Here is a 24987-nt window from a genome sequence, read left to right on the forward strand (position 1 = left end):
TGCCCCCCCACAGTCCTGTCCTAGAGCAGAGGCAGCCCTGAGCCCCTCAACCCCTCACCCCCACTTTGGAGGAGCCATGCCTGTGCCCAGGGTGGCAGTGAAGGCAGCTGTGGTGTATTTGTGCTTCCAGCAGAGAGGTGGGGGCCGGCAGGGCCACCAAAACCCTGGCAGGGGCTGGGAAGGTGGCTCAGGGGTAGAGTGCTTGCCTCGCATGCATGAAGCCCTGGGTTCAGGTCCTCAGTGCCACATCAACAGAAAAAGCTGGAAGTGGTGCTGTGGCTCAAATGGTAGAGTGCTAACCGTGAGCAACATGAAGCTCAGGGACAGTACCCAGGCCCTAGTCAAGCTCCAGGACTGGCCAAAACATCAAACAAACAACCAACCCTGGGAGACATTCTCCAGCGCCTTCTTCCTGCCCACACCTGGAAGAAACAAGGGGCTCCCGCACATCCCCCTCTTGAGCAGCACCCCAGCTGGGCCTCACACAGGCTCCACCCATGTGACCTGGCAGAGGCGCTTGAGTTCCTCAGAGCTCACAGCTGCTCCTCATTCACGGAGACTCCTCCCGAGACCCGCTCAGCCAGCAGAGTGCTGTCTGCCTCCATTGCTCAGGTAGGGCCTACACCTGCCCGTAACCACTCCACCTGCTGCTCCCCCCCCCACCGAGGCCTAGGCCACACAGGCTGGGTTCACTGCCCCTCAGTCTGTCTTCTCTCCACAACCAGAAAGAATGTACTAGAATGAGCCAAAAAGGCTCTTCCTGTACCCAGAGTGGGAACTCCACATCCCTACCCACCCCACCATCCCCTCTGCCATGTCCATCTGCTCAGGCCACATGGTGTCCAGGTACTTCTAGAGTGTTCCATGTTCAAACCTCTTGTACTTGACCCCTACCTGAGACACTGGCCCTGGATGCTGCCTGGATTCCATGGCCAACACTGCACCCACCCTGTGCCCCACTGCACCCACTTTGTGCACTATGCCCAACCACACCCCACTGCACCCACACGGAACCCACTGCACCCACACGGCACTCACTGCACCCACACGGCGCCCACTGTACCCACACAGCACCCACTGCACCCACACAGCACCCACTGCACCCACACAGCGCCCACTGCACCCACACGGCACCCACTGCACCCACACGGCGCCCACTGTACCCACTGCACCCACACGGCACCCACTGCACCCACACGGCACCCACTGCACCCACACGGCGCCCACTGCACCCACACGGCGCCCACTGCACCCACACGGCGCCCACTGCACCCACACGGCGCCCACTTTACCCACACAGCACCCACTGCACCCACACGGCACCCACTGCACCCACACAGCACCCACACGGCGCCCACTGCACCCACACAGCACCCACACGGCGCCCACTGCACCCACACGGCGCCCACTGCACCCACACAGCGCCCACTGCACCCACACGGCACCCACTGCACCCACACGGCACCCACTGCACCCACACGGCACCCACTGCACCCACACGGCACCCACACGGCACCCACTGCACCCACACGGCACCCACACGGCGCCCACTGCACCCACACGGCGCCCACTGCACCCACACGGCGCCCACTGCACCCACACGGCACCCACTGCACCCACTGTACCCACACGGCGCCCACTGCACCCACACGGCGCCCACTGCACCCACACGGCACCCACTGTACCCACACGGCGCCCACTGCACCCACTGCACCCACACAGCACCCACACGGCGCCCACTGCACCCACTGTACCCACACAGCGCCCACTGCACCCACACGGCGCCCACTGCACCCACACAGCGCCCACTGCACCCACACGGCGCCCACTGCACCCACTGTACCCACACAGCGCCCACTGCACCCACACGGCGCCCACTGCACCCACTGCACCCACACGGCACCCACTGCACCCACACGGCGCCCACTGTACCCACTGCACCCACACGGCACCCACACGGCACCCACACAGCGCCCACTGTACCCACTGCACCCACACGGCACCCACTGCACCCACACGGCGCCCACTGCACCCACTGTACCCACTGCACCCACACGGCACCCACTGCACCCACACGGCACCCACTGCACCCACACGGCACCCACTGCACCCACTGCACCCACACGGCACCCACGCGGCACCCACACGGCACCCACTGCACCCACACAGTCCAAGGTGGGAAGAGGGGTTTCCACGCAGCATGAAAGGGAAGGGGCTGCTGATGAACGTGGTTTCAGATCGTTTTAAATAACCCATGGATTATTCATGGTAAATGCTCTGTTTGTTACTGGTGAGTCACAATGTTGTGACCACGGACAGCGTCCTTACATGGGGAACCCAGCACCCCAAAACCACTGGGCAAATGATGGAATGCATAGAGCTGACATAGCCGGGGAGCTGACCCACATGTGCGCCGGAGTTCAGTGCAGCGGCAGAACCTGCTGAGAGACTCCGGCCGTCCAGGGAAGTGCCCATGAAGAGCCGGACACTGGTGTCCACCCAGCTTGGATGACTCACGCATCTAGAGCTGTTGGAAATCGCTAGGACACCCTACATTAATTAGGCCAAGGCTTGCACGTCCAGTGCCAGGAAATGATACATTAGCTGTTGGGCGGAGTGTCAGCAGGCCACAGGACGGGCAGCTAGATGGTACCCACCCTGGGACACAGCGCAGCAGCCCTGGCCCCCCTACAGAGCATGACCTCTGGGACACACGCTCCATGCCGATGAAACAAGATGAAGAGCTCCAGATCAGCATAGTCTCAAACCCGGTGATGGTGTCCTCACGAGAAGAGGGACATTTGGAGAAAGTGGCACAGAGAAGGGACGGCCCTATGACAGACCCAGCAGAGTTAAAGACCAGGCAGAGGGGCAGAGCCAGGCTAAGAAGGCACAGGCTGGGAAGGTAGCAGAAGTAGCTTCCAAAGCGGGGAGACCATGGGCTGCGGGACAGCAGGAAAAGGCAGGGCAGGAGAGAGGCCCAGCTCAGGAAGACCTGGCCTCCAAGGGGGCGGGGTGGGCTGGGGCAGGGCAGGGCCGGGTGGTTAGTGAGGTTGGAGAAATGCAACCAGGGCTTGTAAAAGAGCTTAAAGGAGAGCAGGCCGAGCAGAGGGGCCACGCCTCGCAAGCCCCGCTGCAGGAGATTGATAGGGAGAGCTGGTCTGTCCTGCCACAAGGACAAACAAAACAAAAAACCTCATCCCTCTTTTCCATCCACTCAACCTTAGAATGTGCCTTTGCCTCACAGCCTCAAAATGGTTGCCTTGCTTCAGGCATTGTTTCCACACACCAGGTTGAGGGGTGGGAGGAGAGGAAGAAAGCAGTCCCAGGTCTGTGCTGCTTGGCTCTGCCTTCCTTCTGAGGAGTTTTCTTGGGAGCCACCCAGCAATCTGCTAGCCCTTCTCAGAGTGGCTCTGTGGCCTGACCTGCAGGGGCACACGGCCACCCCCACTGGACCGTGCCTTTGCAGGGGCGAGAGAGATGGCTGTCCAGTCGCCCCAGGATTCTGACGTCAGTCTTCAGACGGCCAGCCACAGGTATCGGTCAGCTGAATTCAGGCCCAGCGCTGTGGCTGGCTGGCTCCCGGGTCCTCCACCGCCCTTGACCCTGGCTAGCTGCATCCTCACTTGCTGTCCCTTCTCAAAGGAGACTTAGGTCTGGAGCCTGGCTGTGCCAGGGGCCTCTGGTGCAGGTGCCAGCCGGCCGCCGGCAGTGCCAGCACCAAGCCCAGCTGCCAGGCTGTGGGAAGTAAGTCAGGCTTGCTCAGGGCTGGTCCTGAGAGGATGGGGGCGGGGAGGGGTCCCCAGGTACCATCCTGGGGGCTCAGACGCGCAAAGGCTTTCTTGCCGGGAGGGAAGTCCGTGAGGTGAGCAGAGAGGGCACGTGTTAGACAGTGTGTGTCCCCTTTCAACCCAGGCTGAGTGGGCAGGGCAGGTTCTGTGAGCCTAGGTTGTGCCAGCTGCCAGCGCCATGCTAATCACTTAGGTGAGCTCTGGGCGAAGGGATGGGAAGCAAACACAGCTGCCAAGGACAGCTCCCAAAGGTGAGGCCAGAGTTCTGGGAGCCTGGGCACCGCCCCAAGATCCCGCAGGCCAGCACTGGAAGGATGGCACTAGTCCCTTCCTCCCGGGCACCCATGTGACTTCTAGCATGGAAAAGAGTCAATAAATGACCAGTTATACAAGTGGGACAGGCCGTCTGACGCTAGGAGTAGCCAGGACTGCCCACCCAGGACCGGAGCAAGCCACTGTGCCAGGAAACACTCAGGCAAAGATCCTGACCGTGTGTGGAGGCCGCCAGGGGGCACTAGCATGTCCAGGGGACGCCGGCACGTCCAGGAAATGGAAGGGGCTGGTGTGACTGGGCCAGAGCCAGGGTGGTAGGGGCTCAGGAAGCTGGGCCAGCCCAGTCAGGACTTCATTGGTCATTGTGAGGTTCTATGAATAGCAGACATGATAGGACTTCCAACATTAAAGAATCCCCCAAGCTGGGTACCGGTGGCTCACGCCTGTCATCCTAGCTACTCAGGAGGCTGAGATCTGAGGATCATGGTTCAAAGCCAACCCGGGCAGGAAAGTCCATGAGACTCTTATTTCCAATAAACCGCCAGAAAACCCGAAGTGGCGCTGTGGCTCAAGTGGTAGAGCGCTCGCCTTGAGCTGAAGAGCTGAGGGACAGCATTCAGGCCCAGAGTTCAAGCCCCATGACTGACCAAAAAAAAAAAAAAACAATCCCCCAGAGCCAGGCACTGGTGGCTCACACCTGTCATCCTAGCTACTCAGAGGCTGAGGTCTGAGGATCACAGTTCAAAGCCAGGCCAGGCAGCAAAGTCCATGAGACTCTTATCTCCAATGAACCACCAGAAAACCAGCTGTAGTTCAAACTGGTAGAATGCCAGTCGAGCAAAAAAGCTCAGAGACAGTGCCCAGGCCCTGAGTTCAAACCCCATAACAACAACAACAAAAAAAGACAGACCAAGGACAGAGAGAGAGGAGCAATTGGGAGAGAGCTAAGTCCTCAAGCCAACTGGCTGTGAGGTAACAAGTGTCCAAGCACCAAAAACAGGTTGTGTCTATAAATTAGGGCAGCCAAGGCTGCCAGTGTCCAGTGCTCAGACTTCCCTGCCCAGGCCGATTTCCAACTGTGATCTTCTGACCTCAGCCTCCTTTGTAGCTAGGACTACAGGTATGAGCCTTTAGCACCCCACCCAACGTTTCTAGATGAGCAGTGATGTGGCTCAGTTGTAGCTCAGCTGGCCTAGCATGCACGAGGCCCTGGCTTCATGCATGGACCACAAAACGAAGTTTTTACAATAACTAGTTCTCTAAGAGGAACGTTCTTACATGAATGCCTGAGAAGTGAGCTGCAGCCTTTCCTTTGGTGGAGGTGGTTTGACAGGACAGGATTTGTTAAAGGGGCGGCAGGCAGCACACAGGCCAAGCACAGGCAAGGCTGAGTGGAGAAGAGCGGCCAGGACGGAGGCAGCGTTGCCCACCCCACACCCTGGCCCACAGTCCCACTTGTGTTACCTGCTTTGTATCTCCTTGAAACTTTTCCAGTGGTTTCTTTTTACTGGCGGTATTGTACTCACCTGTGGTAGGGAGAGAGGGTTGGACCCATGGATGCATCTACTTCCATCCTACAGCTGAGCAACCACTACTGTAAACATCAGCAGGTGGAGACCTCCACGTGGGTGGGTGCCTTAGGTTCCCAGAGTGTGATCACAGGGTCAAAAGATCTGGAAAACAAGACTCTGAAAACCTCTTTGCCAACTGCTCTCGGGAGAGGCTTGGCAGCACCTGTCTCCAGCAGATCCTTGGGGTTAGGCTGCCAGTGCCAGGCCTCCTCCTTTTCTCTCTCCTTCAAACTGAACTATTTTTCAAAACCTAATTTGAGGCCTTCCTGCTTTTTAAAATGATTAACAGATGTCATGCCCAGATCATGTTGGCCTTGGAAGATTTGTGTGTTGCAAGTGCAGTGTTTAGAGGTGGGGCTCTGGGAAGTGGCTGGATCAGGAGAGGACTCTCCCTCCCTCCCTCCCTCCCTCTCCCTGCTTCCTGACCACCACCATCAGAGCAGCTTTCCTCTGAGGTGCCTTCTGCCGCGGTTCAGCCTTGCCCCGGTCCCTTGCTTTTGGCACAGAACAACATCTTGCCCATTCTCCGTGTTTGTGCATCATTCTCTGGAGTAACTTTTTGTTCATTTGATTTGAATTCCTGAGATGTTTTCATTTTAAAAAACTTGTATATGTGCTCACTTTTTAAATTATTTTTTTCTTCTTTTTTGCTTTGAGCCCCATGGAGATAAGATTCTTGAAGATTTGTCTGGCTAGGCTGATTTTGACCTTGATCTTCAAACTCAGCCTCTTGAGTAGCTAGGTTTACAGTCATAGGCCACCAGTGACTGGCTCCTTTTAGCCATTTTCAAGTGTCTAGTGATATTAAGAATATTCCAGCTGGGCGCTGGTGGCTCACGCCTGTAATCCTAGCTACTCAGGAGGCTGAGATCTGAGGATCATGGTTCAAAGCCAGCCCGGGCAGGAGAGACCGTGAGACTCCTATCTCCAATAAACCACCAGAAAACCAGAAGTGGCACTGTAGCTCAAGTGGTAGAGCGCTCGCCTTGAGCTGAAGAGCTGAAGGACAGCGCCCAGGCCCAGAGTTCAAGCCCCACGACCGACAAAAAAAAAAAAAAAAAAAAAAGAATATTCCATGCTGTGTGAGGTCACGGCTGTTCATCTCCACATTTCCACCTTCCCAAACTGAAGCTCCATCACCATCGAACCCTGAGCCTCTGCTCCCTCCCTGCTCCAGGCCCCACCATGTAGGCCAGAATATGTATACACTACCTGTTCTTGTTGCGTCCACTCTTCATTTCCCACATTTATCTCACCCCCAGGCCCACCTTGCCCTCCCGTGGCCCAGCGCCGGGGGTCCTGTGCTCAGATGGCCCCTGCCCAGCCTGCTGTTTCCCTTCCAGGATCTGAGTGCCCAGAAGCGGTCCTTCATCTTAGAAGTTCTTTCTGGCTGCCTTGAGTATAGGAAGTTGCTGACTATTGTGGTAGATGCCTTCTATGTGCGAGATGGCCGGTTCTCCCTGTGGGCTGACTACAACCTGTTCCTGGGTGAGTGTCCCCGGTACAGGGCAAGGCGAGCTGGCAGCCACAGACCCTTGACGCAGTGGCCGCTCCCCTCACTTTACCCTCCGTGGCCGGGTGTGTCCTCACCCCGCCCCCACCCCGGGGAAACGGACACTTCAGGCTCGTGGAAAGCTCAGCTCCAGACAAGCAATCTTTGGCCTGGCAGAGAAAGGGTGCCCCTGAGGCCAGTTTGGGGTGGGGTGGGAGGTAATGCCTCCTCTGAGGCTGTTTCTGTCCTGCCTCCACTCCTGCCTGGCCCTGCCCACTTCGGGTAGCTCCAGACATGGCCTTTGTAGACAGGGCCAGGGTGGCACGTGGGTGGTCCCTTGGTGGGGCTGCCTGGCCCTGGGGTGAAGAGGAGGCAGGGGCGGGGGGAGGTGGGCCTAGGCAGCTAACCAGCTGGGGGTCAGAGGGGCGCCCCACGCCCCCCCTCAGAGAAACCCAGAGCTCCCGGCCCTGGCGCTGAGGCCACCCAACCTCTCAGCGCCAACAACTGGCCAGAAATCACTTCACTCTTGTCCCAGAGCCCTTGGGGTCTCTGAAAGCCGATCAAATGAGGCGACTGTGGAGCAGCCGCAGAGGCCCCCAGCCAGTTTTTCTGGTTGTTTGTAACTGTGCTGGGCCTTGCACTCAGGGCCTTAAATTCTCTCTTGGCTTTTTCACTCAAGGCTGGCACTCTACCACTCCAACCACAGCTCCACTTTGGGGTTTGGGTTTTGTTTTTGTTTTGCTGGTTAACTGGAGATTAGCGTCTCTTGGGGTTTTCTTCCCCAGACTAGCTTCAAACCTTGATCCTCAGATCTCAGCCTCCCGAGTAGCTGGGTAGCTAGGATTATAGGTGTGAGCTACCAGCACCCAGCTTTCAGACAGCGTTGGCTGGTCCTCTACACCCTAAAGCCTTAAGCCTTGGACAGAACTCCCCCCGCCTGCCCCCCAGCCCCGGGTTACAAGCCAGAGCCCCCTGCAGAGCGGAAACCCTCACAGGGTCTCTTCCCTCAGTGATCTGCTACCTGGCCACCTTCCAGATGGAGGAGCTGGGCTTTCAGCTCTTCTGCAGCATCATCAAGTCCCAGTCCGCAAGCAAGACATCCAAGGTGAGTCCACCATGACTGCTAGGGGCAGGGCCGGCGCCAGCCAGAGAGACCCAGGAACTGGGCAGAGGTGGGTCTGCTCCACTGCCCGCCCATCACCTATCTGGTCTGTCTGAGGAGAGAACCCTGGTAGATTCACCCTGCATTAAAATCAGGCTTCAGCCTCTGCTGGGGAGAATACACGCTTGTGCTGGGGACAATCTGATTCGCATTCCTGTTGTCAGGGAGGGTGTAGGCTTTCCATTGTTAGTGATCTGCCACTGCCCGAAGCAGCTGGTCCTCAGCTAGGTCCCCAGTCTTCCCTCCCTCCGGGGAGGCTGGGCAGGCCGGCAGGACTGAGGATCATGCCCACGGGGTCCTGAAGATCCGGCAGCAGGACTGCCAGCCCCAGGTGCTCGTATATAAAGCTGAAACCGCATCTGGCTGGCACTGCCATGCAGGGGCACCAAGGGAGCTCCCTGGAAGGGCAGGGCGGGGGGGGCCGTGGTGGCCAAGATGGTCTCTCAGAGGTGCCACTGTGGGGAACGCCACGTGCAGCCTCCACAGAAAGCACGGTCCACCATTTTGGGAGGTGTGGTTGTGGGACTCCTGCTGCCTGCCAGGACCCCCCTTCCCCCCACACAGCTGACGAGTCCTCCCACAGCCTCCACTGCAGCAGTGTCCGTGGTGGGAATGTGGCTTTGCAGGGCCTGCTCTGGGGAGGGGGCAGCAGCCCAGCTGAGAAGGAGCTGGAGACAGCGTGCCCAGGCTGGTGGGCAGGACAGCCTGGCCGACAGGAGGACAGGAGCCCCGGAGCGAGCGGGAAAGGGGGAGGAAGCAAGGGGTGCGGGGAGCAGGCTGCCTGAGTTGCTTTGGTGTACAGAGGGCATGGGGGCCAAGAGGAGGCAGGAGGCAGGAGGCCAGCAGGGGTCAGAGGCCATCCGGCCACAGCTCCAGTCTTCTTCCAGTTGTGCTCCCTGCCGCAGGTGCAGGCCGGGCTGGGGTGGGGTCCCGTTCTGGTGGCCTCTGTGTCAGACCCCTGCCTTCCATGAAGGGGTTTCCAGTGCTCCCTCAAGTGGATGGGCCCCCCTCAGGCGGCCCTCAGGGGACCCCAGCTTCAACAGCCTCCCAAGCAAAGGCTGGTGGCTGAGCTTTTGCCCCAGCCACGCAGGGCAGGGTCACCGTGCAGCACCCCGAGGTGCTGGCTCCCCCTTTGCAGGGCTGAGCCAGCCCCACGCCTTCTCAAGCTAGACCAGTCAGACTTGGGAACAAGAGCCGGAAGGCAGCCTGCAGATGGGCACCACACTGGCATCGCCACCGAGACTGGCCCCAGCCATCCAAGGACACCACAGGGCCACCCGGCACGCCAGCCAGGGCCAGGGCCAGGGCCAGCGGGGTCTCCCCGCTCCCCAACATCGGCAGTAGGCCCAGGTTGTAGAAAATGGTAGTTCATTCCTGGAATTCCAGAGCCCACTGGGGGACACCCCCACCCCAGCTTGCTCTGGAGTGCAAAGTGCGCCTTCTGGGCACTGGGAGCAGGGTGGAACACAACTGCCAATTCAGCTAGCACGGGCAGGCTGGGGTCTGGCCCCTTTCCCACGGGTGCCGCAGGAGGAGGGGTGGTCCTGATGAGGTGGTGTCTTTGGCTGTCTGTAGGGCTGGAACCCCAAATGCCCTACCCTGCTCTGATTCCCCTGTGGGCTGGGTCCCACCCCTGACGACTCTCCTGCTCAGTTCCTCAGATTCTTCTTCAGCCCGCTAAACCTGTGCTCGTGGATCAAGGACGAATGGAGCCTCGTGTATGAGGCCACCCACGTGACCAAGAACTGGATTGATCCCCTGTTGAGGTGGGCCGGGCGGGCGGCTGTCGCCTGACCCCATTCCAGCCTCGGCGGGCATGGGACCTGCTTGCCACCTTCTGCTCACTGGACCCCTGAGAGAGATCAGCCTGGGAGGCTCAGGGCAGTCACAGGCGCAGCCAGTCCCACAGCCCAAGCGGGGGCAGAGGATGGACTCCAGGGTGCTGCTGGGAACCCCTCCCCCCCAGAGAACCTCCTCACCTTGTCTCCCTGGGACAGACCGGCAGACGCCTCTTACATGACAGCCGTGAGGGGCAGCTCTGCAGCCTGCAGCGAGCTCTGCTTTGCCAAGGGAGGTCCTGCGGCTCTGTGGGCCCTGGGGCCGGCAAGCGGGAAAGCCTCCAACGGATTGAGGGGACAGACAGACCCTGGCCCCTGCCTGGCTTCGCCAGCCAGCTGGGCTACCACAACCCTCCGGCCCCAAAGATGGGAGCCCTGGCCCAGGCCAGCAGTGGCCTCCTGAGAGTCTTCCGCCCTGCCCACACTCCAGCCCCCCCCCCCCCCCCGCCCCTCTCTGTGCCCTAGGTCTCTAGATGACACAATTGCAGGAGGGAACACTGGACAGGCTGGTGGTGGGGTGACACCATCTTGAGAGGCCCTACCCGAGCTCCTGCCCCAGAGCCGGCCATGGAGGCTGCGTGGGGGGACGCAGGCCCTTCCTCTCCCCACCCCCACAGCCCTCCAGCATTCCTCCCCATCACCAGCTCCCAGCGTCCTTTGTCGGGACGCTTTGCCTAGATTAGCTCACACCCCAGCAGCTGCTCATGGTCAGAGTGCCCCAGATTCCTGCAGCGTGGACCTTCTGGTCTCCGACCCCCCTGCCCAGGCCTCTGGGCTTCAGTTCACTCATTTGTGAAGGGGGTCCTGAGGCTCTGCTGCACCCACAACGGGTGTCCAGTGGAAAGTGGCGTCCATCCATCGCCACCTGGCCCTCAGAGAGACCTGATTGGGTGACCTCCAGGGCCTTCTCCACTTTTACTTTCAAGATGGCAGCCAGAGGTACAGGAGCTGGTCAGCCAGCTGGAGGGAGAGTCAGCCACTACCTCATTTCCCTCAAAGACCAAGATCAAGGCCACAACCCCCAAAGAGTTCAACCTGACCATTCCCAAGCCCCGTGCCATTCCAGCACCTGAGCCCATCCCTGATGTGGCCCATCCCAACCAGGTAAGCCAGGCATCTGCTCAGGGCCCAGGATGTCCAGGTGGGAGAGTGAGCTGAGGGGCCAGTGGGGGGAGGGGCGTCTGTCCAGGCCAGGAGCTGTTGCTGACTGACTGCCTGCCTTCAGAAGGGTTGTTCTGGGTTGTGCCAGTAGGTGCTCCATGAAGCTGCTGGCTGCAGGCTCTGACTTGTATAGGAATGGAGCCTGGAGTCTATGTTGCGTCCACGTGCAACATTCCCTGGGCCCATTCCCATGCTGCAGTAATAGATAAACGTGCTCATACTGACTTAGCAATAGACCACTGGCTTCATGATTAAAGAAGGGCAGGCTCCAGGGATAGTTTGATTAGGGTTCCAGCTCTATTTTTCTGTGACTTTCTCTGTCCTTGACTCCTCTGCATGTAGGCTTCATCTCTGGGCTAGATTCTTCATGGTATTAAGAACCCTCAGCCCTGAGCTCTTAGTGTACAAGAGCATGAGAGAACAGCGTAGGCCAAGAATTCTGGGGGGAAAAATCTAATTGGACCAGCCCCAGTCTGCAATGTCCCGATTGGTCCTGGGCCAAGCTCTGTCACCCAGCTTCCCAAAGCCAGTCTAGGACCCCACAAAACCAAGGGCGGTTACAAGAGCAGGAGGGGATCGTGCTGGGGACCCTGGGGGTTTCCACCCCGGTTCCACCATTCTTTCAGCCCAGAAACTTCACAAACCACCACATCTACTGTGTCTCCCACATGGTTTCCTTCTCATTGATCCCCAGCTCTTTTTCTTCATATCATTCAAGAGTTAGTGTTTACTGCTTTGTAGAGCTGCCTACTCTCTATTTCCTGTACCAGACACCACCTCTCTTATTTGTTCCACATTCCTAATGCTGCTAGAATAGTCCCAACTCAGAACAGATCCTTAGTAAATACTTGTATTGACCAATGGGAGGGTAGATGGATGAATGGGTAGATGGATAGATGGCTGTGTGGGTGGGTGCATGGGTAGGAAGATATATGAATGGTTGAGTAGATATGAGTGAGTAGATGGATGGGTCCGTAGATATGAGGATTGATGGATGGGTAGGTGGGTGGATAGATGAATGGGTGGGTGAGAGGTAGGTGGCTGGTGGGTTGGTGGATGGGTGGGTGGGTGATGGGTAGGTGGATGGGTAGGCTGATGGATGGGTGGGAGGATGAATGTGTGGGTGATGGGTAAGTGGTTGGTGGGTTGATGGATGGGTGGGTGATGGGTAGGTGGTTGGTGGGTTGATGGATGGGTGGGTGATGATGGGTAGGTGGTTGGTGGGTTGATGGATGGGTGGGTGATGGGTAGGTGGTTGGTGGGTTGATGGATGGGTAGGTGATGGTTAGGTGGTTGGTGGCTTGATGGATGGGTGGGTGATGATGGGTAGGTGGTTGGTGGGTTGATGGATGGGTGGGTGATGATGGGTAGGTGGTTGGTGGGTTGATGAATGTGTGGGTGATGGGTAGGTGGTTGGTGGGTTGATGGATGGGTGGGTGATGGGTAGGTGGTTGGTGGGTTGATGAATGTGTGGGTGATGGGTAGGTGGTTGGTGGGTTGATGGATGGGTGGGTGATGATGGGTAGGTTGTTGGTAGGTTGATGGATGGGTGGGTGATGATGGGTAGGTGGTTGGTGGGTTGATGGATGGGTGGGTGATGGGTAGGTGGTTGGTGGCTTGATGGATGGGTGGGTGATGGGTAGGTGGTTGGTGGGTTGATGGATGGGTGGGTGATGGGTAGGTGGTTGGTGGGTTGATGGATGGGTGGGTGATGGGTAGGTGGTTGGTGGGTTGATGGATGGGTGGGTGATGGGTAGGTGGTTGGTGGGTTGATGGATGGGTGGGTGATGGGTAGGTGGTTGGTGGGTTGATGGATGGGTGGGTGATGATGGGTAGGTGGTTGGTGGGTTGATGGATGGGTGGGTGATGGGTAGATGGTTGGTGGGTTGATGAATGTGTGGGTGATGGGTAGGTGGTTGGTGGGTTGATGGATGGGTGGGTGATGATGGGTAGGTGGTTGGTGGGTTGATGGATGGGTGGGTGATGGGTAGGTGGTTGGTGGGTTGATGAATGTGTGGGTGATGGGTAGGTGGTTGGTGGGTTGATGGATGGGTGGGTGATGATGGGTAGGTGGTTGGTGGCTTGATGGATGGGTGGGTGATGGGTAGGTGGTTGGTAGGTTGATGGATGGGTGGGTGATGATGGGTAGGTGGTTGGTGGCTTGATGGATGGGTGGGTGATGGGTAGGTGGTTGGTAGGTTGATGGATGGGTGGGTGATGATGGGTAGGTGGTTGGTGGCTTGATGGATGGGTGGGTGATAGGTAGGTGGTTGGTGGCTTGATGGATGGGTGGGTGATGGGTAGGTGGTTGGTGGCTTGATGGATGGGTGGGTGGGTGGCTAGCTGGGTGGATGGGTGGATGAATGAATGAATTGTTAAGTAGCCCCACAATTACCCCAACTTCAGATCTTCAGCCTGTCAAACCGCATCTCCCCAGGGACCTTTCTCCTTTCCACGTCAATCTGCTAGTCACCTCTCCCTCTCTTTGCTCAGCCAGGCACAGCCATCTGTCCCTCACTGTGGGATGTTGGTGGCTGTCTTCTTCTTCTTCCTCTGAGGTCCAAGATGACAGTCCTGGGAGGGAGGTTTGAACCCCCACCCCGGCCTCACCTGTTCACAGGGCTCCTTTGGCCAGCGTACCCCAGCCTGCTTACCCATCCATAGTTCTGAGTGCCTGGGATGTGCAGACACTAGACCTGCACGGCGTTAATGCTCCAGGGCCGACTTACACACACACACACACACACACACACACACACACACACACACACGCACGCACGCACGCACGCACGGTAAGTGACACGTTGGTAAGAAAAAGTAATGCAAATAAAGGAGATAAGAGGTCAGTTATGATTCTGCAACGTGGCCAGGAGAAGCCTCCTGGGAAGAGAAGACCCGTGTGGGCCTCTGTTCTTTCAGCGGCAGAGCTGGCCGTCTCATCGGGCCGGTGACATGCCTGCCCCAGCGCTGGACCCGCAGCCCCCTCTGCCCACCCCATCCCGTGCCCGCCCTTGGCTCCAGACTGCAAGGCACCTGCTGACCGACTCTCCAGTTGCTGACGTGGGTCTGCTCTCCCCCCACCCCACCAGATTCCACAGAGCACCTACCAGGAGCCTAAGAAGCAGCAGCTGTTGCAGATGGTCAAGACATACAACCGCAGGAAGGCTGAGGTAGCCACCCCGGACCCCCCCTCCCTAGGAGTCCCACCGGGATCTGTTAATGGAGGGGCGGGGAGGCAGAGAGGAAGGGCACACGGGGAGGATTTGGGCTGGGGGCCAGCACGCACTTCCCTCCCCATGGCCCAAGTTGACTGGGTGGGAGGCAGCAGGACACGTTTTGTGGTGTCCTTGCAGGAGCTGCTGCTGAGGGCAAACATGGAGGAGCTGCAGTGCGCCATGCCCAGGGCCCATAAGGAGCGGCCAGCACAGGTAAGAACGGGTTTCCCAGTGGAGGCCAGTCTTTGAAGTGAGGGTTTTTTACATTGTCAAAACATTTCTTCCAAGCTGAGTACCAGTGGCTCTCGCCAATAATCCTAGCTACTGAGGAGGCTGAGATCTAGAGGATTGAGATTCAAGGCTAGCTTGGAGAGAAGAGCACTGCATCTCTAAAAATAACCAGCAAAAAGCCAAGCTGGAGGCATGGCTCAAGTGGTAGAGCTCTAGACTAATAAGTACAAGGCCCTGAATACAAACCCCAGTTCTTCCTGCCGGGTGCTGGTGGCTCACACCCATAATCCTAGCTACACAGGAGGCTGAGATCTGAGCATCCCACTTCAAAGCAGCCTGACAAGAAAGTCTGCGAGACACTTATCTCCAATTAACCACCAGAAAACTAGAAGTGGCACTGTGGCTCTAAGTGGTAGAGCGCTAGCCTTGAGCTGAAGAGCTGAGGGACAGCGCCCAGGCCCAGAGTTCAGGCCCCACCACCAGACCCCCCCCCCCAAAAAATTCTCAAAACCATTTCAATGGTGACAGGATACACAGCTTACAGGCATCATGGACTGACACTGAACCTGATTCTGGAGCAGACGAAGAGGCCGTGTGCGCTTGTGTGGGAGTGCCTATGAAGCCAGAGCGGGGAGGGAGGGTGCCGGAGAGGAGGCAGGGTAGGAGGATCTGCGGGGTGGCCTGAGGTCCTCTCGCTGAGCGTGCCTGGAGACGAAGAGGGAGGGGCACTCTAACCAGCCCTTCCCCACACTGTGGATTGAGGTGCCCCCATGTGTCACAGGCAGAAGGAGAGGCCTGAGCTAGAAGCCTGGGAGCAGCCCAGGAGAGGGCCAGCGGCTAGCCCTGATGGGTGGCCAAGGAGGAGGATGCTGAACCCTAAGGCTAAGTCCAAGGGGAAACGCTGGAGTGAAGGGTGGGGGACAGACTTGGGTGCACCCAGCAGGCACAGGTGCCAGGGCGTCCCTGCTTGACTTCCACAGGGCTCCAGGAAGCAGCTGAAGTTTCGACCTGCACCCCGCATCCAAAGGACTCCAAAGCTGACCTTCTACAGGGTGGGTGAGGGGCCCCGGCCAGTCAGGCCTCTCACGGGCACCCCTTCCCACCTGTTCTGCCCTCTGAGAGTGGCTGCAGAGGGCCTTGGAGCCCCGGGGAGAGTGCCTGGGCCAGCAGGGAGGGCAGGATGGTGGGCCCCCGGCTTCTGCCCCTTGCAGCCAACTATGCGCTCTCTCACAGCCTGACAACATCCCGGTAAAGCTGAACACAGCCACCATCCTGCGGGAAGGCGCTTTATACCAGCGGCAAGTGGAGAAAGAGCTGCAACGGTGAGCGGGGGGGGGGGGGGATCTCCTCCTCTGCCTCATTCTGGCCCCACCAAGACGTTAAGGGGAAAACCAAGTTCAGTTCTCATCCCTGGGACACGTCCCGGGAGTGCCAGCAGATGCATGGACTAGAAACCATGGTTTCCCTGAGGCTCACGGAACTCAGGGATGCACTTACCACAGATAAAAAGATGTGGGGCTGGGAAGGCGGCTCAGTGGTAGAGCACTTGCCTCGTATGCATGAGGTCCTGGGATCGATTCCTCAGCACCACATAAGCAAAAAAAGCTGGAAGTGCTGCTGTGGCTCAAGTGGTAGAGCGCCAGCCTTGAGCTGAAGAGCTGAAGGACAGCACCCAGGCCCAGAGTTCAGGCCCCACCACCAACAAATAAACAAAAAGATGCACAGGACCAGGTGGCAGGGCCAGGAGCTACCAGCATCTTCCATCTGCAGGGGAGACCCTCAGCCACGTCCCGTGGGGGGGAGAGCCTCGGCCACGTCCTGTGTGGGAGACCCTCGGCCACGTCCCATGGGGGGAGACCCTCGGCCATGTCCCATGGGGGGAGACCCTCGGCCACGTCCTGTGTGTGGGGAGACCCTCGGCCACGTCCTGTGGGGGGGACACCCTCGTCACGTCCCGTGGGGGGAGACCCTCGGCCACGTCCCATGTGGGGAGACCCTTGGCCATGTCCTGTGGGGGGAGACCCTTGGCCACGTCCCATGGGGGGAGACCCTCTGACACGTCCCGTGGGGGGAGACCTTTGGCCACGTCCCGTGGGGGAGAAGACCCTTGGCCACGTCCCATGGGGGGAGACCCTTGGTCACTTCCCGTGGGGGAGACCCTCGGCCACGTCCTGTGGGGGGGGAGACCCTTGGCCACATCCCATGGAGGGAGATCCTCGGCCACATCCTGTGTGTGGGGAGACCCTCGGCCATGTCCTGTGTGTGGGAAGACCCTCGGCCACGTCCTGTGGGGGGGACACCCTTGGCCACGTCCCGTGGAGGGAGACCCTCGGCCACGTTCCGTGGGGGGAGACCCTCGGCCACGTCCTGTGTGTGGGGAGACCCTTGGCCATGTCCTGTGTGTGGGGAGACCCTCGGCCACGTCCTGTGTGTGAGAGACCCTCGGCCACATCCTGTGTGGGGAGACCCTCAACCAAGTCCCGTGGGGGAGACCCTCGGACACGTTCCGTGGGGGGAGACCCTCGGCCACGTCCTGTGGGGGGAGACCCTTGGCCACGTCCCGTGGGGGGAGACCCTCGGCCATGTCCCGTGGGGGGAGAGACCCTCGGCCACGTCCCGTGGGGGGGACACCCTCGGCACGTCCCATGGGGGGACACCCTTGGCCACGTCCCGTGGGGGGAGACCCTCGACCACGTCCTGTGAGGGAGACCCTTGGCCACGTCCTGTGAGGGAGACCCTCAGACACGTCCTGTGGGGGGAACCCTCGGACATGTCCTGTGGGGGGAGACCCTCAGCCATGTCCCGTGGGGGGGACACCCTCGGCCACGTCCCATGGCTTCTCTGAAGGCTTTGTGTGCAGGCGTGCCCTCTGGTGGGGAGGTCTGCTCACCCTTATTTCTCCAGTTCCGGGTTGGGGGTGGTGGGACTAGCTTTGGCCTAAGCCAGACGCATAGCCCACGCATCACAGCCCACTCCCGGTCTTCAGACTCTGACCCCTTGCAGGAAAAGGACCTACAACTCAAGCGATGCTGCTACTGCCATGATACTAAATTCCCACTGAGTAGTCAGCCCGTAGCCCGGCCGTCCTCACATCAAAGGTGCTCCCAGGAGTGGGGCGGGGGTGGAGGCCTTCGAGCGTCCATCCCATCTGGATAGATAGCTAGGTAGACAGATGGATAGATGACAGATGATAGATGGATGGATAGGTAGAGTTAGAGGCTTCCATGCTGTATAACTTGTTGGTTCATTCCATTGCTCTCAGCTCTCTCCTCTCTTCCCCTCATTAACACTCACACCTTCCCACCTTTGGAAAGACATGGAAGTCAGCATCATGCTGCTTGAGACCTTAAGAGGTAATATTAGGCTAGCAGGGGCCTCCCCTCAGAGACCCCCGACATGCCAGACAGCGCACCCCCCATCCCTGCCCCAGGGCCTCACAAATTCTCAACATGAAGTTTAAAACCATTGTTCTGGCTTTCTTGCTTGGAATCATCTGAGTCCAGCACTTGCGGCTCAGCCCTGGTCTTGTGACCACGGAGGGGGAGAAAGAGGGAGATGGTGTAGAAGAAAGAAACACTATAGAGCGGTGTACTTCTCCCTGCAAGAATTACCGAGCCACCCAGTCCCTGGCCCCCAACTAGATGACAGGGCTCAGGCACACCCAACTAGGGATTGAGGAGCTTGGAGAGCTTTTCTGTCCAGGGGCTCACAGAACTCAGGAGACACATGTGTACCCATTCACCATAAAGATGATTACGAAGCACACCAGTGGAGTGGCGTGCAGGACAGGCAGGGGAGAGGGCCGCGGTTTTTGTGTCCTCCAGGGCCCGCTGCCTGTGGACAGCCCAGACGCTCATACAGGCCCCGATGCTCCAGCTCATACAGGCCCCGATGCTCCCGCTCATACAGGCCCCCGATGCTCCCGCTCATACAGGCCCCGATGCTCCCGCTCATACAGGCCCCGGTGCTCCCGCTCATACAGGCCCCGGTGCTTCCGCTCATACAGGCCCCGGTGCTCCCGCTCATACAGGCCCCGATGCTCCCGCTCATACAGGCCCCGATGCTCCCGCTCATACAGGCCCCGGTGCTTCCGCTCATACAGGCCCCGGTGCTCCCGCTCATACAGGCCCCGATGCTCCCGCCGCTGCTGCGGCGGCCTCACCGCACAGACAGTCAGTGGCATCCCTCAGCTCCGCCCCCTCCTGGGGGCGGGGAGTCCCATCCTGGAGCTAGTGAGGGGCAGCCACCCAGAAGTCAGCCCATCAGCATGGAGACGCTCCCAGGATGGCAGGAAGCAGGAGGGGAAGTCCAAACGCACACCTTACAGCATCGCAGGGGTCCTGTCCAGGCTGTGGCCGGCTGAGGTTGGGCAGCAAGCAGAATGCGTCAGCTCAGGGCCACACCTGACGGTATAGTCCCAGCTTGGTGCAGGAAAAGACTTGGCAGGACTTGGGGAAGGGGACCCGGGTTCCTTCCTGTTGGCCCTCCCAGCGCCGGACAGCCTCGTGCTCACCCACCACCAGCCAGCCCCACCTCCCATATCTATGAGTTGGGCTGAAGGTGAGAACTTAGGTGGCTTACCAGGTACGTGAACAGGTGGCCAGACAGGTGGAAAGAAGGAGGTGGCTGGTGGACAGATGCACAGAAGGAGCAGGTGGCTGGTAGGATAGAGGCGAGCGCTGCCCCTGGGTCAGCTGAGCCTACCACAGCCCCCAGGGAGTCTGTGGCCTCCTGGTACCCCTGACCAGAGGAGGACCCCAGCAGCGCCTCTGCCCCTCCCCTCAGGGTTGACAAGCTGATGGACGGGTGCGGGGACTTCTCCGAGTTTCTCAAGTGGCAGGAGAAGATGCAGGCAAAGGACCGGGAGGAGCAGCTGGCTGCAGGCGAGTGCCGACGGCTGCAGGGCAAGCTGAGCCATCTGGAAGCCGTTCTGGCCCGACAGAACCTCATCCAGCAGAAAAAGCAGAAGGCCGACCAGAAGAAGGAAGAGGTGACGTCATGGCAGGAGCAGGGGCCAGGGCTATGGGCTGTGGGGCCAGCGGTGCGACTTCCAGGAGCCACAAGCCATGGCCAGCCAAGAAGTGGGCCTGGGCCCCGGGCGAGCCACGGCTGGGCAGCTTCCAGGCTGACCCTGAGTCATCTCCTAACACCATACAAGGTGTTAGAGGCCTCTGTGTCCTCACCTCAGCAAGCGTTGGGGTTTTGGCTGGCTGACTGGCTGGTGGTATCCAGGTGTGAACTGAAGTCCTCGTGTAATGTATGGGGTTTTGTGGTGCTGGTCATTTTTAGGTAGAGTGCCACCTGCGGAGGCCGGGATGCTGTCCACCTCATAGCTCCTGGCACGGGCGTGTGCCACCACACCCAGATGTGGATCTCACCAACCATGCCCCCACGCTACCCTTCTCCCAATTCCAGGGAGCTTGGGTCACAGTCACGATCCACCGAGCCTTCCATAGGTGCTGGGTTTTTATAGCACTTGTTGGGCATCTATGGGTTAATTGCAATTTTTCCTTCTCTAATACATTGAATCAATCTTTTATCTGCATCTGAAACTACTTGATTATACTTTTTTTTCACTCAACTTTTTTTTTTTGTCAGTTGTGGGCCTGAACTCTGGGCCTGGACACTGTCCCTCAGCTCTTCAGCTCAAGGCAAGCACTCTACCACCTGAGCCACAGCGCCACTTCCAGTTTTCTGAATGGTTTATTGGAGATAAGAGTTTCATGGACTTTCCTGCTCAGCCTCCTGAATAGCGAGGATGACAGGCGTTAGCCACCGGTGCCCAGCTTCAACCAATTTTATCCTTCTTTTAAAATAATTTGATGAACCATGTAAATAAGCAGCTCTATTTAAGTAAAACTTTTGCCTGGCACTGGTGGCTCACACCTGTCATCCTAGCTACTCAGGAGGCTGAGATCTGAGGATCACTGTTCAAAGCCAGCCCGGGCAGGAAAAGTCTGTGAGACTCTTATCTCCAATAAACCACTAGAAAACTGGAAGTGGTGCTGTGGCTTAAGTGGTAGAGTGCTTGTCTTGAGCTGAAGAGCTCAGGGACAGTGCCCAGGCCCCATGACTGACCAAAAACAAACAAACAAACAAAAAACAAAAGTAAAACTTATTTTGTGTGTGTTTTGGAGCTTGAATTTGGGTCTGGGCACTGTCCTTGAGCTTTTGGGCTCAAGGCTAGTGCTTTACCACTTGAGCTACAGCTCTACTTCTGGCTTTATTTTCTATTTTCTTTTTCAGTTGTGGGGCCTGGATGCTGTCCCTCAGTTCTTTAGCTCAAGGCTAGCCCTCTACCACTTGAGCCACAAGGCCATTTCTAGCTTTTTCTGCTTATGTGGTGCTGAGGAGTTGAACCCAGGGTCTCATGAATGCAAGATAAACACTCTACCACTGAGCCGCCTTCCCAGCCCCACTTCTGGCTTTTTGCTGGTTGTTTGAACCATGATCTTTAGGTCCCAGCCTTCTGGATAGCCCGGATTACAGGCGTGAGCCACCAGTTCCCTGGGTTCCGTTCCTCAGTACCACATAAACAGAAAAGGCCAGAAGTGGTGCAGTAGCTCAAGTAGTAGAGCGCTAGCCTTGAGCAAAAAGCAGCTCAGGGACAGTGCCCAGGCTCTGAGTTCAAGCCCCAGGACTGGTAAAAAAAAAAAAAAAAAAAAAAAAGTAATTTCTTAAATCCTAGGATAGCTTTACGATTTACAAAAAGGCTGCAGATAGTACAGAGTTCTGCATCCTCCACCCGTCCCCTCATCTTGAACATTTCACATTACTATATACTTAGGTCTCTAGGGCTGCCGCAACAAATTACCAAAGAACAAAATCCACCTCCAGGCCTGTGGGGCGTGGGGCGGTCTAGAGGCAGGGCTGGGCTGGGGCTGGACAGCAGGCGGGAGCGGCCAGCTCTCACTGTGGCGGTCCTGTCTGAGCAGACGGCAGCGTTGATGCTACAGTGCACCCAGAGGCGCCAGCAGGAAGACAAGTGCATGAAGGAGCTGGTGGAGCAGGTGATAGAGTCACAGAAGAATGTCAAGGTGGCCCAGATGAAGCTTGTAAAAGGCCGGCGGGAGATAGGTACGGCAGGGGTTTTCCTAGCTCCTCTCCTTCCTGCTAGGGTCCTTGGCAGGCGAGCTACTGTGGTCCTGCGGCCCATGTCCTTGGAGAGAGGGCTGGCGGCGGGCAGGTCCTCCCTAGTGGCCTGAATTTGTGCGGGAAGTGGCCCCTGCCTAGTGCCTGCCTGCCAACCCCCCCCCAGCCCTGTGAGCACTCTGCTTGGTCCCCAAGTTCAGGAGGTGATGGAGGAGAGCCGGGAGCTGCTGCAGCGCATGGCTGAGGAGGCCAGGGAGGAGCAGAGGCAGCGCTGCAGGCTCATCTCCCAGCTGCGTGCTCTGGAGACACAGCCCACGCGCAAATGCAAGCTGGTGGACCTCACCCAGGTGAGGGAGCCGAGCCCAGCAGCCTGCAGCGCCCACCGAGGCCAGAGGCTGGCCCTGCCTTGCTTGAGACCTACCCAGCCCACACAGAGCTGGACCTCAGCTCCCTTCCCTGTGCCCCCCAGATCCCCGGCTATGGCCTGGAGGGAGAGATGTCTGTTGTGGAGCTTCAAGAGCGACTTGTTCTGCTCAGAGAGGCCCAGAGGCGCCAGGAGGAGGAGAAGCGGGATCAGATCATAGAAAGCAAGCGTGCTAAGAGCCTGGAGCTGCAGAACACAGTCGAGCAGATCTCTCTGTGCCGCGCAGCCATGGGGAGGACGGCAGCCTTAAGGTGGGTGCCTGGCCCCCAGGGAAGGCAGCTCCTGAGAGCGGGGAGCAGCGAGCCTGCCTGGTTGGGCTCCCCCCCACTCCACCCCCCCCCCACCTCGTCCCTGCCCCTGGCAGCAGGCTGATCGCTGTAACTGAGCTCTCTCATTTTATGAGTTGATTTTCAGGCATTCCAGAAATGGTGGGGAATGGTGGGATGGCCATGGCACCGATGACCTGGCTGCAGTCTTGTTATGCCTGGGTCACATATGTGACACTGAGGCCGCAGAGGTGCCTCACCGCTAGCTAGCTAGCTAGCTGCAGAGCCGTTTGGAAGTAGCTTCCGGCATCTGCTGCTTTATTCCTGAACACTGTAGCGTGAGTCTTCTAAAAAAAAGCTTGTCCTACATAGCCATGGTACTAACACAGCTAGGAAAGGTGACAGAAAGTCTCGGGACTGCCTGAACATCCTGTCTATGTTCACATTTCTCCAAGCATCTCAAGACTGTGAAAACTGTGTGTGTGCATGCATGTGCGCGCTGCTCCTTTGGCTCAGGTGCTGTCTTTGAGCTTTTGTGTTTTGTTTTGTTTTGTTTTTGGTCGTGGGCCTGAACTCTGGGCCTGGGCGCTGTCCCTCAGCTCTTCGGCTCAAGGCGAGTGTGCTACCGCTTGAGCCACAGCACCACTTCCAGCTTTTTTCTTTTTTGCTTATGTGGTGCTGAGGAATCGAACCCAGGGCCTCAGGCATGCAAGGCGAGCGCTCTACCGCTTGAGCCACAGCGCCACTTCCTTCCTTCTTTCTTTCTTTCTTTCTTTTTTTTAAATATAAGGTTAGCCCTTTACCCCTTGAGCCACAGTTCCACTTCTGGCTTTTTGGAGTTTATTGGAGCTAAGAGTTTCCCAGCGTTTCCTGCCTGGGCTGGCTTTGACCCGCGATCCTCAAATCTCAGCCTCCTGAGTAGCTAGGCTGACAGGCGTGAGCCACGGGTGCCCAGATTGTTGTATATTTTTAAACCGCATAGCACACGCATGCGCATACACATTCTAGCTTGTTTGTCTTGGGGCAGACACTGGGGCGGTCCCAGCCCAGTGCGGCTGTCAGTTCAGCCCGGTCAGGCTCGGGCAGGCACCCTCCGTCCACCCAGGGTCTTGCTGGACCCTGGCACAGCTGCTGCAGGGGAAAGCGGTACCCGGGCCTGGAGAGGGGCGGGTGGCAGGGTAGACGGGGAGGACTCGACATCCCCAGCCCTCCAACACCTGCTGCGGCTGCCACGGGGTGGGGAGGCGGGCACGAGGAGGGGGGCACGGAGGGCGGGCGTGTGGAGGGGGGGGCTTGCCGGGCCCTTCCCGTCCACCGCGGCGCCTGGGCGGGCGGAGCGCGGTGTGGCCAGGCTGCCTGCAGCCAGCCTACGGGCACACGTGCCCGAGCAGCGGGCAAGCGAGTGCTCCGGCGGGGGGCGGGTGCGGGGAGCCGTTCGCGGTCGGGGCGCGGTCTCCCCGCCGACCCTGACCCAGGCTGCCGGGTGCAGGTGGGAGGAGAAGAAGGCGCGGGCCCCGGGGCCGCCCAGCGCGGACGAGCGCGTGCTGGAGCTGCGGCGCAAGATCGAGCAGCGCACGGCCGAGCGCCGAGGGCGGGCCGCGCAGCCGCCCGGGGCCACGCCGAGGGCCGGCCGGCCCCATCCCCGGGTGAGCCGCGGGGCGCAGGGCGCGGGGCGCGGGGCGCGGGCCGGGGCGGGGCGCGGGGCGCGGGGCGCGGGCCGGGGCGGGGAGGGCCGCGGGGCCCGGGCGGGCAGCGCTGGGGGCCGGCCGCGGAACAGCGCGTCCCTTCCCCGCCCCGCAGGCGCAGGAGGAGGCGCAGCGCTGGGAGGAGCTGGAGCGGAGCCGCGAGCGCCAGCTGCGGGCCCGACAGCAGAGCTGCGGTCCCCCGACGGCGCGGGGCCTGGGGGCCGCCTGAGCCCGCGCCCCGCCCCTTGGAGCTCCGCGCCCGGTGGAGCTCGGGCCGACCTCCCCCAGCGAGCCCTCCCCCGCCCGAGCCCAGAGGCGGCTCCCGGGCGGCCTGGCGGGGACCGCACCGGCTGGAGGGCCGGCGGCCGGGGCTCAGGAAGGGCGCGCCTTCCCCGGGGGCCGCCCAGGGCCGCGGACTCGGCGGAGAGCCCCCACCCCCCGCCCGGGCAGCGGCGGGGCCCCCGGCGGGGGAGGCTGGGAAGCAGCCTCCCAGTAAGAGTTACAGCACAGTGCTGCGATTTCTCCACAAGCCAGGTGGACACGCAGAGTCCACTGCGTTTAAGGAAATAAACACACTTCTTACGTCCCGCGTCGTGTGATTCCAGTTCATTTTATCAGATGCGGAAGAACGTGGTGGTGCCGTGGAGAGCGGGGAGCCTTGAGGACAAGCCTGCGGTGTGAGCGCCGCTCCCAGTCACCGTCCTTTCTGCCAGCTTCTACAGTGGGCCCGGGGTGCAGGGCCGCTGGCGGCAGGCACGGCTCGCCTTTCACTTGCTAGGCTAGCCT

At 59.3% G+C, this 24987-nt stretch overlaps 1 protein-coding gene across 3 annotated transcripts in view; it reads left to right on the forward strand.

Annotated features, from left to right (window-relative positions):
* The window catches only part of Cfap99 (cilia and flagella associated protein 99), a 32642-nt gene extending 7855 nt beyond the window's left edge, over positions 1-24787 (forward strand). For all 3 annotated transcript variants that reach the window (XM_070021702.1, XM_070021704.1, XM_070021703.1), the window contains exons 3-16: positions 6979-7123; positions 8138-8232; positions 9943-10055; positions 11054-11231; positions 14378-14458; positions 14642-14716; positions 15715-15786; positions 15968-16056; positions 19520-19724; positions 21670-21811; positions 22022-22173; positions 22296-22501; positions 24006-24162; positions 24317-24787. In XM_070021702.1, coding sequence (XP_069877803.1) covers positions 6979-7123; positions 8138-8232; positions 9943-10055; positions 11054-11231; positions 14378-14458; positions 14642-14716; positions 15715-15786; positions 15968-16056; positions 19520-19724; positions 21670-21811; positions 22022-22173; positions 22296-22501; positions 24006-24162; positions 24317-24430 — 1824 coding nt within the window. In that variant the 3' untranslated portion in view covers positions 24431-24787. The remainder of the gene's footprint in view (positions 1-6978; positions 7124-8137; positions 8233-9942; positions 10056-11053; positions 11232-14377; positions 14459-14641; positions 14717-15714; positions 15787-15967; positions 16057-19519; positions 19725-21669; positions 21812-22021; positions 22174-22295; positions 22502-24005; positions 24163-24316) is intronic.
* Positions 24788-24987: the final 200 nt, after the last annotated feature.

This window comes from Dipodomys merriami, unplaced genomic scaffold (genome assembly GCF_024711535.1).
Source record: "Dipodomys merriami isolate MVZ:Mamm:240054 unplaced genomic scaffold, mDipMer1.0.p SCAF_143, whole genome shotgun sequence".
Taxonomy (NCBI): domain Eukaryota; kingdom Metazoa; phylum Chordata; class Mammalia; order Rodentia; family Heteromyidae; genus Dipodomys; species Dipodomys merriami.